The following is a 13,302-nucleotide window of genomic DNA, read 5'->3' as shown; positions in this document are numbered from 1 at the left end:
ATGTTTAAGGTAAGTTTAAAACATTCTGATTTTGAATTTTTATTTTGTATTATACAATGGAAGATGTTATATTAGTAAGTATATGTTAGATTACCGTTATTATATACTAAATGTTTATGGTATGAGGTCTTACTTTCTAGATATGTTAAATTGATTATATTAGGTATCATCATCTTTTTTGCATTATGATAATTGTGGAAAACATTTTATTATGTGAATATGTTGTTTAGATTATGTGCAGTACATTGATTATGTTTTTTATTCAACGGAATACCTAATCTAATTAGTTCATGTTTGTTCAAACGCAGATAACTATGACGTCTTTTTATAAAATATTTTCCTCCGACTGTTCAGAATATCTAGTAAGATAATTAATCTTATAAGTACATCATTTTTTCCTCATTTCTTTATGTTAATCCATCTTATGTTTTTCAAGGAAATACCAAATCAATATAGCAACAGATTCCTATTGAATGCTGAACCAAACAATCAAGCCATTATCAAATGTGTGAACGGTAAGGAATTTGAAGTAATTTTGACTAAACATAAAGATGCGTTTGTGTTCATGGATGGTTGGGAACTGATTGTAGCCAAACTATCGTTTACGGAGGGTTGTTTTCTGATGTTTAAGCAAATTGACTTGTATTCGTACTTGTTAACACCTTTTAAGAATATGCAAGACCATCCGATCTTCGGATCTAATGTTCCTTTGTTTACCTCCATGTCTACCGAGAAAACGATAAGCAATGTTGAGTACTTCTGTCAACGCTTCACAGAAGAGTCGAATGATAATTTGGTGAGTATACAAACAATATTTTTATATGGTTTTCACTAACAAATTTATGTTATTTAAACTGCATGAATATTATACGCAGATAATTCCTGCTGATTTCGTTGAAGATACAATACGTTTACCATCTATTAGCAAGTTAACATTCAAGGTCCATGTTAATTTGTGGGACAGTTTTGATGTGATGATTCAGAAAGACCGTAATCTTAAGGTGTATCTTCTCTACGATCATGGGACAATGTTGTGAATTACGTACCTATATACCCGGATTATTACGTTGTGATGAGGTACATTTTTAAACAAAAATTCCAGCTGATTGTTTATGACTTGAACGGTTGTGAGATTCTTGTGCCGAAGCGTCTATACACGCTTGCTGCTGGAAACATACCTAAACCAGGTCCTTCAAATATTGAAAGACAAGACACCGATGATGAAACCGATCATGAAAACGATGAGGAAGAATCTGATCCAGATTATAATGAATCAATGAATGATGATTCTGTTGATGTTTCTTCTATCTTAACTAACTCTGATATCGATGGAATGAATGATGAGGAAGACGTTGAAGTTTCAGATTCTGAAGAAGATAAAAAGGGTGATCCGGACTACAATCCTATTGAGTTTGAATGGAAGTACGACAGGCGTTTTGTAAGTTCAGTTGTTATTCATATTTTACATATATTGACATAATAGAAAATCCAAAAATTATTTTTAGTATTTAATTTTGCAGTGTTATACCACTCATAATCTAATATTTTGTTATAATTATTTATTGTAGCGTCTTAATGTAAATGTTGCTGAAGCATCCAGAATTGATATGACTATGGAGATGTACGTCCAGAATTTGGCTGGAGTGGACACGTTAATTTCTTTTCGTGCTGATAAACACGGTGGTGGTTTTCGCTATGAGGCTTTGGAATGGCGTAAGAAATTTACAAAACCAAATGGTATCAATTCTCCAGCTAAGTGCACGTTTGTTTATTGCCCAGTTCAAAACAAACTGATTCTGAAGAAGGTTGTCAAGTAGTTCCTTTCAAACACTTTAAACAATATAACTATAATTTGGGTTTCTTCTAGTTTTGTTGGTTGGCTGGTCTCTAAATTTCATTTTGCATCTTCATACTATAAGGTGTTTTGAATGTATTAACATATCTTGATGTAGACCTTTCAATACTTCTAAATGGGATCAAACTTACTTTATGATGAATCCGTTATATATTTAATGTTTAATTTATAATATTTATATCTTGCCAATGGAAATATGATTTAGAATATATTTACCAACGTGTGATTTTAAGATTGTTACATCAACATACAAATTAATTTAACAACTTAAAATATTTATAACAATTTACACATCAGTTAGAACAATAATGATATATTCTGCAATGAAAGATAAATTAAACGTATCATTTGTCCAACATAAAATGAAAATACTTTAAAAACAGTACAAATTTATGGCTAGGTTTATACATTTCGGGTTTCAATGAAGTATTTAAAAAATAAGTAAATCTATACGATAATTATATACATATAGATAAGAAATATATGATTACTAATTACTATGAGTAAATTAAAAAATGGAAAATTAATAAACAAATTTAAAAATTAAAAAATACTACAACTAATAGATAAAAATCTCGTACAATAGTTAAAGTTTTATTAAAGTCATTAAAATACAAATTTACATGAAAAACATATCAAAGGTGAGTGAACACTTCTTTATAAACAACATTGGTTGTTGTATTAGTAGGTTTCCCATCCTTATCAAGAATTAATATCTTCACCCCTTGTCTTGATTTAACTCTAGATAATGCCACATATAACTGGCCATGTGTGAAAACTGGTTCTTTTAAATAAAGACCAACCTTAGACAAAGACTGGCCTTGACTTGTCACACCCCGATTTCCACGTGTCACCGGTGGGCCCGGTGTGGGGTACAGTGACGTAGTTGGCATCGTCATAGACAAACAACACAAATAATAATGCACAGCGGAAGCAGAATAGAAACATTTCAACTTTAAATAAAGTGTAATAATAAATATCACAGTAGTTGAAATGGATCCACAGGCGGATCAATAAAAATAGAAATAAATAGTTCAACAGATAAATGTCGTCCGAGTTTGCGAGACTATTGTGGACGCTCTCTAGGAAACAGCCAGCCTATTTCCGTATAGTACCTGCACTTAATCTTTTGGGAAAATACGTCAGTTTACACTGGTAAATACAAATCGACTGACTCATTTTGAAAATGATTTAAAATTTATTTAAATGCACAAGGCATAAATATTTTATTAACTTGGGATAATTATAAAATATAAACTTGTGAACGAATTACATGCACTTATATCTCTGGTGGCCCGGGATCTACTGTCCGGGCTAGAGATTTAATTGACACACCACATTAAAGAGTTATACACGACGGGTGTACGCCTACACCCCGTGCTCTGGTCGTGGCCATCTCATAAGATAATGCCAAGGATATCCGGGACATGGTCAATAACCCCCCAAAGCCTTTTAAGTAAGACAAAACTGTTTAAACGAAATCACACAAGCTATTCAAGACTGAACACCTGTAAGGAGCAGGACTTGTGCGCCCGATCAAGCGGTATTTTAAATACCGTACCCCAAGCCCGTATAGGGAAAATAAGTCAAAATGTATTTACCTGAGCAAGTATAAGTCACAAACGATAAGTGGTGGTAGCTTTTACCGGGCTTCCTAATCTGGAACAATGGTTTATAATTAACCTATTAGATTCCTAACGGCCTTTTATTTAAGCTTAAGCTTTGACCGGTTAGTTTTTAGGAATGATACGGTTTACGCACGGTTAAGCGAAAGACCGGATAGAATGTGATTTAGACCCGACAAGTTTGTATACTTGTATAATATGGGTCTACTAAATACATTCTGGATTTTGAGATAAAAAAGATATCGTTTGGCCCGTTTCGGTCAATTTACGCAAACCAGTTACGTAAACCGAACCGAACGCGAAAAGGGCGATACGGGTAGACCAATGATTCAAATGCGAGTTCCCTTATGTAATATGCTTAAAATATGATATTATATCAGTAAGTTATGTTCTATATTGCCCGGGATAATTTTAAACTCAATTTATGCCTTAGAAGGGCATTTTGGTCATTTAAAAGATAATAAAAGGGTAAAATTAGAAATCTGAGTTTCGGGTCTGGTTCATACAGTAAATATACTTAATATAACATATTATATCAGTAGGGTATGACCCATATACCAAATATATCATTTAAAACCAAACTATGCACCGTAGGGCAATTTAGTAATTTCACAAGGGCTAAAAATGCCAAAACTGGAAACCTGAGTTCAAAATATCATACTTACTGTTATTATATGAAAATATGTGATTTACATCAGTAGGTATAAGTTTTGTAGGTTTAAAACAAGTACAACGCTTACTATGCGTTAAAACGCTAAAAATACGGTTTAAGGGCGTTTTCGGGTTTTCACAGTAAATCTGAGATTTTTATATTTCCAGAAGTCTTATAATAATTTATTCATCATACAAAATCAGTAGAAAAAGGTTTCGGGTCAAACGGATGTGTAAAACTCCTTTTATGGCTAAAACGGTCAAAACCGACATAAGCCGAAATGGCTAGGTGATCGAAGATCCGTTCAGCCAAAAATTAATTAAAAATCATCAAAATTCCCAGAATATTATATATAATCAGTTGGTAAAAAGTTTTGTACCAAAACGTGGACAGAAACGGGTTCTACGCGAAAAGGACCGTTTATGTAAATTTATAATATAGTTTTACGCTAATGGCCATAACTCACAATCTGGACCACCAACTGATCCGAAACTTTCGGTGCAAGTTTATATAATAAAAATAAAGATTTCTATCCTTTCACTTTTCCAAAAATCCCGTTTTAAATCAAAAAGGGCAAAATAGTCAACTTTATGCATAAACCGGGAACAAGCATTCGAATAGGCTAAGCATAGACTCAATCAAGGAAAATTCCAGAAGGTTTAACTAAAATAAAAATAGTCAAAAATACTTTCCAATACAGATCTCGAACATGCATGTATGAATCCGAATCGATAGTCTACGAAATAATCGTTTTACAAGACTTTCGGTTCCGATTCGTGGCTATACGGTAGATTGTCGAGTTGATGATGATTAAAACACCTTTATATATATATTACAAGTCATTTTTAATGATCAATCAGTTTGCATGTCATCTATATCATTAATCATATCATTTTTCACAAAACTCACTTCTGTTGACTTTTTAGAAATAGGTTTGACTCGACATTAAGCATGCATGTAGTGGGAATCAGTTAGTAACCTTTAGAGGGTTTGTTTCCCACATAAATACCAATCTATAACAAGTTTCAATTCGAGAAATTACTGAAAGAAATCCGTTTAATCAGAAAGTCAAAGGTTATGAACACCCAGTTTGACTTTTACTAATAATCACAACAAGAATGGATTGGAGAACGAATTGAATGCTTACAATAGTTCTATGGGTGTTAAATGATCACTAGGAGTCGGCCTTGATCTTCAGAAATGCTCCAGAAAGCCTGCTTGAAGTTCTTGAATGTTGAGAGCTTATGTTCTTCAAGTGCAAATGATCAAAATGAGGTCAATTCTTGTTTTAAATCAGTATTTTCGAGGTTCCTGTAGTTGTAGGCATGCAAGGCATGCTATTGGGTCGATTGGAGGTGCAAGTGAGCTGGATTCCACTCAAAATCGGAGCCAAAACAACCCAATTCGCGACTGTTGTCGCTGGGCGCTGGGTCGCGGCCCGCGTGGCACCTCAGGCGGGGCGCCTGGGGGTCAGCTGGTCAAACTTGGCTCATTTGTTGCACGTTTGGTCCTTGAACTTTAGATGCGATGGTTTGGCTACTTATCTTGATCCGTAAACCCTCAAACTTGGTTTCTAAGAACCTTAGGACTTTTACCAACATGGTAATGCCCTCGGATAACTTTGCGCTCAACCGAAAAACCCTGAAATTCGACGTTGACGCTTTTAGTCCCTTAAGTACGGTTTTGGCCATAACTTTCTCATACGTTGACGAAACTTCATGAAATTTTTACCACATATTCTAGTGAGTATATTTTAGCTATACAAAGCTTCGGGTCTGCCAAAAGTTCACTCAGAGGTATAAATTAAACATGTTGACACTTTTGGCCCCTATAGTTTACAATACTTCACTTTTGTGCAATTTCCGCGTCGTATGATCCATGAACCATCCGTCAAAGGTTATAAACATTATGTGGGGTTATCATAGAGCCTATTTATCCATTGTTGACACTTTGGACCCTTACGTTCCATAGTTTTCACTGTTTGTCACTTTTAGTCCCTCTAAAGTATGTTTTCACATAACGGAACCTTATGACACGTGTCAAGACATTATTGGACGAAATTTTTCGAGGTGTTACATCCTCACCCCCTTAAAAGAAATCTCGACCCCGAGATTTATTCAAACAAATGGGGATATTTTTCTTTCATCGTGGATTCCACTTCCCACGTGTATTCGGGACCTCTACGGGCATCCCATTTGACCTTTACAATAGGCACGTGCTTCCTTCGAAGCTTCTTTACCTGTCGATCCTCTATCGACAAAGGCTTTTCCACAAATTTTAGACTTTCGTCTATGTGTATATCTGTATGCGGTATAACCAGTGAATCGTCAGCGAAACACTTCTTCAAATTACAGATGTGGAACACATTATGAATGGCACTAAGCTCTTCAGGCAAGTTTAACTTGTAAGCGACTGCCCCGACACGTTCGATTATCTCGAAAGGTCCTATGTATCTCGGGCTCAGCTTGCCTTTCTTTCCAAATCTCATCACACCTTTCCAAGGCGATACTTTGAGCAATACTTTTTCACCCACATCAAAGTGAAAATCTTTGCGCTTAGGATCCGCATAACTTTTCTGCCTATCTCTGGCAGCTTTCAAACGATCACGGATCTGAACGATCTTGTCTGTCGTCTCAAAGACGATATCTGGTCCAGACAACTGGACCTCTCCAACTTCTGCCCAACAAATGGGCGATCTACACTTTCTACCGTATAGGGCCTCAAAAGGCGCAGCCTTTATGCTGGAATGGTAGCTATTGTTGTAGGAGAATTCAATCAGTGGTAAGTTCTTATCCCAACTACCACCCAAATCGATCGCACATGCGCGAAGCATGTCTTCCAGAGTTTGAATAGTACGCTCACTCTGACCATCAGTCTGAGGATGGTAAGCCGTACTAAAATTCAAACGAGTGCCCAACGATTGTTGGAAACTCTTCCAAAAATGTGACGTATATCTAGTATCTCTATCCGAGATAATAGATATAGGTATACCATGTAGCGCTACTATCTTATCGACGTATAATTGAGCTAACATATCCGAGCTATACGTCTCTTTGATGGGTAGAAAATGAGCTGACTTAGTCAGTCTATCTACTATGACCCATATGGTATCATTTCCCTTTTTCGTCTTCGGCAACTTGGTGATAAAATCCATTGTCACCATTTCCCATTTCCATTTGGGAATTTCAGGTTGTTGAAGCAAACCTGACGGCTTCTGATGCTCAGCTTTGACTTGCGCACAAGTCAAACACTTTGCTACATGTTCAGCTACTGACTTTTTCAAACCAATCCACCAGTAGTTTGCTTTCAAATCCTGGTACATCTTATCAGCTCCAGGATGAACGGAATATTTAGAGCTGTGGGCTTCCTGGAGGATAACATCCCGAAGTCCTCCATAAACTGGAACCCATATTCGTCCGTTTAGTCGTAGCATTCCATTCTTGTCGTAGGATAACTGCTCCTCAGTTACTCCTAACTTTTCTTCAGGATAGTTAGTTTCCAGCACAGCTTCCTTCTGTGCAGCTAACACCCTTTCATTCAAATTGTTCCTTATTTCAATGCGCTTGGCATTGATTCTGATCGGTTTCACCCTTTCCTTTCTGCTTAAGGCGTCGGCAACCACATTTGCCTTGCCTGGATGGTATCGTATCTCGCAGTCATAATCGTTTAAGGTTTCCATCCATCGCCTTTGTCGCATGTTCAATTCCTTCTGATTGAACAGATGCTGAAGACTCTTGTGATCCGAATAAATTATGCACTTGGTTCCATACAAGTAATGTCTCCATAACTTCAAAGTAAATACAACTGCACCCAATTCCAAATCGTGGATGGTGTAGTTCTTCTCATGCACCTTGAGCTGTCGAGAAGCGTAGGCAAATGACTTTGCCTTTCTGCATGAGTACACAGCCCATGCCAGTGTGTGATGCGTCACAGTACACCACAAATTCATCTATACCATCGGGCAACGTCAACACTGGCGCATTGCTCAGCTTCTGCTTCAGAATGTCAAAGGATTCCTGCTGCTTAGGGCCCCAATCAAACTTAATCTTCTTACGGGTCAACGAAGTTAGGGGCGCAGCAATCCTTGAGAAGTTCTCGATGAATCTTCTGTAGTATCCTGCCAATCCGAGGAAACTACGAATCTCGGTGGGAGTCTTCGGCTCCTGCCAGTTCATGACTGCTTCTACTTTAGCGGGATCTACTTGGATACCACGCTCGCTTACAACATGTCCAAGGAACTGGACTTCTCGAAGCCAAAATTCACACTTCGAGAATTTGGCATAAAGCTTCTCTTGATACAGAAGTTTGAGAATACAACGAAGGTGTTTCTCATGATCAGCTTGGCTCTTCGAGTAGATAAGAATGTCATCAATAAAGACGATGACGAATTTATCTAAATAAGGCTTGCAGACGCGATTCATGAGGTCCATGAACGCGGCTGGTGCGTTAGTGAGCCCAAACGGCATCACTAGGAACTCGTAATGTCCATAACGAGTCCTAAACGCGGTCTTGTGTACGTCTTCCTCTTTGACCTTCAACTGATGATAACCTGACCTGAGGTCAATCTTTGAGAAGTAACTTGCTCCTTGCAACTGATCGAACAGATCGTCTGTCACACCCCCATTTCCACGTGTCACCGGTGGGCCCGGTGTGGGGTACAGTGACGTAGTTGGCATCGTCATAGACAATCAACACAATATAATAATGCACAGCGGAAGCAGAATAGAAACATTTCAACTTTTAAATAAAGTGTAATAATAAATATCACAGTAGTTGAAATGGATCCACAGGCGGATCACATAAAAATAGAAATAAATAGTTCAACAGATAAATGTCGTCCGAGTTTGCGAGACTATTGTGGACGCTCTCTAGGAAACAGCCAGCCTATTTCCGTATAGTACCTGCACTTAATCTTTTGGGAAAATACGTCAGTTTACACTGGTAAATACAAATCGACTGACTCATTTTGAAAATGATTGAAAATTTATTTAAATGCACAAGGCATAAATATTTTTATTAACTTGGGATATTTATTCAATATAAACTTGTGAACGAATTACATGCACTTATATCTCTGGTGGCCCGGGATCTACTGTCCGGGCTAGAGATTTAATTGACACACCACATCAAAGAGTTATACACGACGGGTGTACACCTACACCCCGTGCTCTGGTCGTGGCCATCTCGTAAGAAAATGCCAAGGATATCCGGGACATGGTCAACAACCCCCCAAAGCCTTTAAGTAAGACAAAACTGTTTAAACGAAATCACACAAGCTATTCAAGACTGAACACCCATAGGGAGCAGGACTTGTGCGCCCGATCAAGCGGTATTTTAAATACCGTACCCCAAGCCCGTATAGGGAAAATAAGTCAAAATGTATTTACCTGAGCAAGTATAAGTCACAAACGATAAGTGGTGGTAGCTTTTACCGGGCTTCCTAATCTGGAACAAAGGTTTATAATTAACCTATTAGATTCCTAACGGCCTTTTATTTAAGCTTAAGCTTTGACCGGTTAGTTTTAGGAATGATACGGTTTACGCACGATTAAGCGAAAGACCGGATAGAATGTGATTTAGACCCGACAAGTTCAAATACTTGTATAATATGGGTATACTAAATACATTCTGGATTTTGAAGTAAAAACGATATCGTTTGACCCGTTTCGGTCAATTTACGCAAACTAGTTACGTAAACCGAACCGAACGCGATAAGGGCGATACGGGTAGCCAAAAGATTCAAATGCAAGTTTCCTGAATTAATATGCTTAGAATATGATATTATATCAGTAAGTTATGTCCTATATTGCCCGGAATAATTTTAAACTCAATTTATGCCTTAGAAGGGCATTTTGGTCATTTAAAAGATAATAAATGGATAAAATTAGAAATCTGAGTTTCGGGTCTGGTTTATACAGTAAATATACTTAATATAACATATTATATCAGTAGGGTATGACCCATATACCAAATATATCATTTAAAGTCAAACTATGCACCGTAGGGGCAATTTAGTAATTTCACAAGGGCTAAAAATGCCAAAACTGGAAACCTGAGTTTAAAATATCATACTTACTGTTATTATATGAAAATATGCTAAACACATCAGTAGGTATAAGTTTTATAGGTTTAAAACAAGTACAACGCTTACTATGCGCTTAAAATGCTAAAAATACGATTTAAGGACGTTTTCGGGTTTTCACAGTAAATCTGAGATTTTTATATTTCCAGAAGTCTTATAATAATTTATTCATCATATAAAATCAGTAGAAAAAGGTTTCGGGTCAAAAGGAGGTGTAAAACTCATTTTATGGCTAAAACGGTCAAAACCGACATAAGCCGAAATGACTAGGTGATCGAGGATCCGTTCAGCCAAAAATTACTTAAAAATCATCAAAATTCCCAGAATATTATATATAATCAGTTGGTAAAAAGTTTTGTACCAAAACGTGGCCAGAAACGGGTTCTACGCAAAAAGGACCGTTTATGTAAATTTATAATATAGTTTTACGCTAATGGCCATAACTCACAATCTGGACCACTAACTGATCCGAAACTTTCGTTGCAAGTTTATATAATAAAAATAAAAATTTCTATCCTTTCACTTTTCCAACAATCCCGTTTTAAATCAAAAAGGGCAAGATAGTCAACTTTATGCATAAACCGGAAACAAGCATTCGAATAGGCTAAACATAGACTCAATCAAAGAAAGTTCCAGAGAGTTTAACTATAATAAAAGTAGTCAAAAATACTTCCCAATACAGATCTTGTACATGCATGTATGAATCCGAGTCGATAGTCCACGAATTAATCGTTTTACAAGACTTTCGGTTCCGATTCGTGTCTATACTATAGATTGTCGAGTGGATGATGTTTAGAACATATTCTTATATTTATTACAAGTCATTTTTAATGATCAAACAGGTTGCATGTCAACTACATCATTAATCATGTTATTTTTCACCAAAATCGTTTCTGTTGACTTTTTTAGAAATAGGTTTGACTCGACATTTAGCATGCATGTAGTGGGAATCAGAGAGTGCCCTTTAGAGGGTTTGTTTCCCACATGAATATCAATCTATAACAAGTTTCAATTCGAAAAATAACTGAAAGGAAATCGTTTAATCAGAAAGTCAAAGGTTATGAACACCCAGTTTGACTTTTAGCAATTAACACAACATGAACGGATTAAATAACGAATTGAAGGCTTACAAGAGTCCTATGGATGTTAAATGATCACTAGGAGTCGGCCTTGTTGATCAGAATCCCTCCAGAAAGCTTGCTTGAAGTGTTCTTGAGAGCTCTTGAGAGAATGCTCCTTGTTCTTCACTTGCAAATGATCAAAATGAGATCAATTCTTGTTTTAAATCAGTATTTTCGAGCTTCCTGTAGTTGTAGGCATGCAAGGCATGCTATTGGGTCGATTGGAGGTGCAAGTGAGCTGGATTCCACTCAAAATCGGAGCCAAAACAGCCCAATTCGCGACTGTTGTCGCTGGGCACTGGGTCGCGGCCCGCGTGGCACCTCAGGCGGGGCGCCTGGGGGTCAGCTGGTCAAACTTGGCTCATTTGTTGCACGTTTGGTCCTTGAACTTTAGATGCGATGGTTTGGCTACTTATCTTGATCCGTAAACCCCCAAATTTGGTTTTTATGAACCTTAGGACTTTTACCAACATGGTAATGCCCTCGGATAACTTTGCGCTCAACCGAAAAGCCCTGAATTCGACGTTGACGCTTTTAGTCCCTTAAGTACGGTTTTGGCCATAACTTTCTCATACGTTGACGAAACTTCATGAAATTTTTACCACATATTCTAGTGAGTATATTTTAGCTATACAAAGCTTCGGGTCTGCCAAAAGTTCACTCAGAGGTATAAATTAAACATGTTGACACTTTTGGCCCCTATAGTTTACAATACTTCACTTTTGGGCAATTTCCGCGTCGTATGATCCATGAACCATCCGTTAAAGGTTATAAACATTATGTGGGGTTATCTTGGAGCCTATTTATCCATTGTTGACACTTTGGACCCTTACGTTCCATAGTTTTCACTGTTTGTCACTTTTAGTCCCTCTAAAGTATGTTTTCACATAACGGAACCTTATGACACGTGTCAAGACATTATTGGACGAAATTTTTCGAGGTGTTACATCCTCACCCCCTTAAAAGAAATCTCGACCCCGAGATTTATTCAAACATATGGGGATATTTTTCTTTCATCGTGGATTCCACTTCCCACGTGAATTCGGGACCTCTACGGGCATCCCATTTGACCTTTACAATAGGCACATGCTTCCTTCGAAGCTTCTTTACCTGTCGATCCTCAATCGACAAAGGTTTTTCAACAAACTTTAGACTTTCGTCTATGTGTATATCTGTATGCGGTATAACCAGTGAATCGTCAGCGAAACACTTCTTCAAATTACAGATGTGAAACACATTATGAATGGCACTAAGCTCTTCAGGCAAGTTTAACTTGTAAGCGACTGCCCCGACACGTTCGATTATCTCGAAAGGTCCTATGTATCTCGGGCTTAGCTTGCCTTTCTTTCCAAATCGCATCACACCTTTCCAAGGCGATACTTTGAGTAATACTTTTTCACCTACATCGAAGTGAAAATCCTTACGCTTAGGATCCGCGTAACTTTTCTGCCTATCCCTGGCAGCTTTCAAACGATCACGGATCTGAATGATTTTATCTGTCGTCTCAAAGACGATATCCGGTCCAGACAACTGGACATCTCCAACTTCTGCCCAACAAATGGGCGATCTACACTTCCTACCGTATAGGGCCTCAAAAGGCGCAGCCTTTATGCTGGAATGGTAGCTGTTGTTGTAGGAGAATTCAATCAGCGGTAGGTGCTTATCCCAACTACCACCTAAGTCGATCGCACATGCTCGAAGCATGTCTTCCAAGGTTTGAATAGTACGCTCACTCTGACCATCAGTCTGAGGATGGTAAGCCGTACTAAAGTTCAAACGAGTGCCCAACGACTGTTGGAAACTTTTCCAAAAATGTGACGTATATCTAGTATCTCTATCAGAGATAATAGATATAGGTATACCATGTAGCGCTACTATCTTATCGACGTATAATTGTGCTAACATATCTGAGCTATACGTCTCCTTGATGGGTAGAAAATGAGCTGACTTAGTCAGTCTGTCTACTA

The 13,302-nt window shown here is 37.5% G+C and overlaps 1 protein-coding gene across 1 annotated transcript in view; it reads right to left on the bottom strand.

Annotated features, from left to right (window-relative positions):
- Positions 1-2,490: 2,490 nt before the first annotated feature.
- The window catches only part of LOC110926943 (ATP-dependent DNA helicase PIF1-like), a 29,305-nt gene continuing 18,493 nt past the window's right edge, over positions 2,491-13,302 (bottom strand). The window contains exon 2 of the mRNA XM_035981209.1: positions 2,491-2,680. Coding sequence (XP_035837102.1) covers positions 2,491-2,680 — 190 coding nt within the window. The remainder of the gene's footprint in view (positions 2,681-13,302) is intronic.

The sequence above is a fragment of the Helianthus annuus genome, chromosome 12, assembly GCF_002127325.2.
Source record: "Helianthus annuus cultivar XRQ/B chromosome 12, HanXRQr2.0-SUNRISE, whole genome shotgun sequence".
Lineage (NCBI taxonomy): Eukaryota > Viridiplantae > Streptophyta > Magnoliopsida > Asterales > Asteraceae > Helianthus > Helianthus annuus.
Note: the sequence above shows the minus strand (reverse complement) of the source record. Positions and strands in the feature narration are given on the sequence as shown.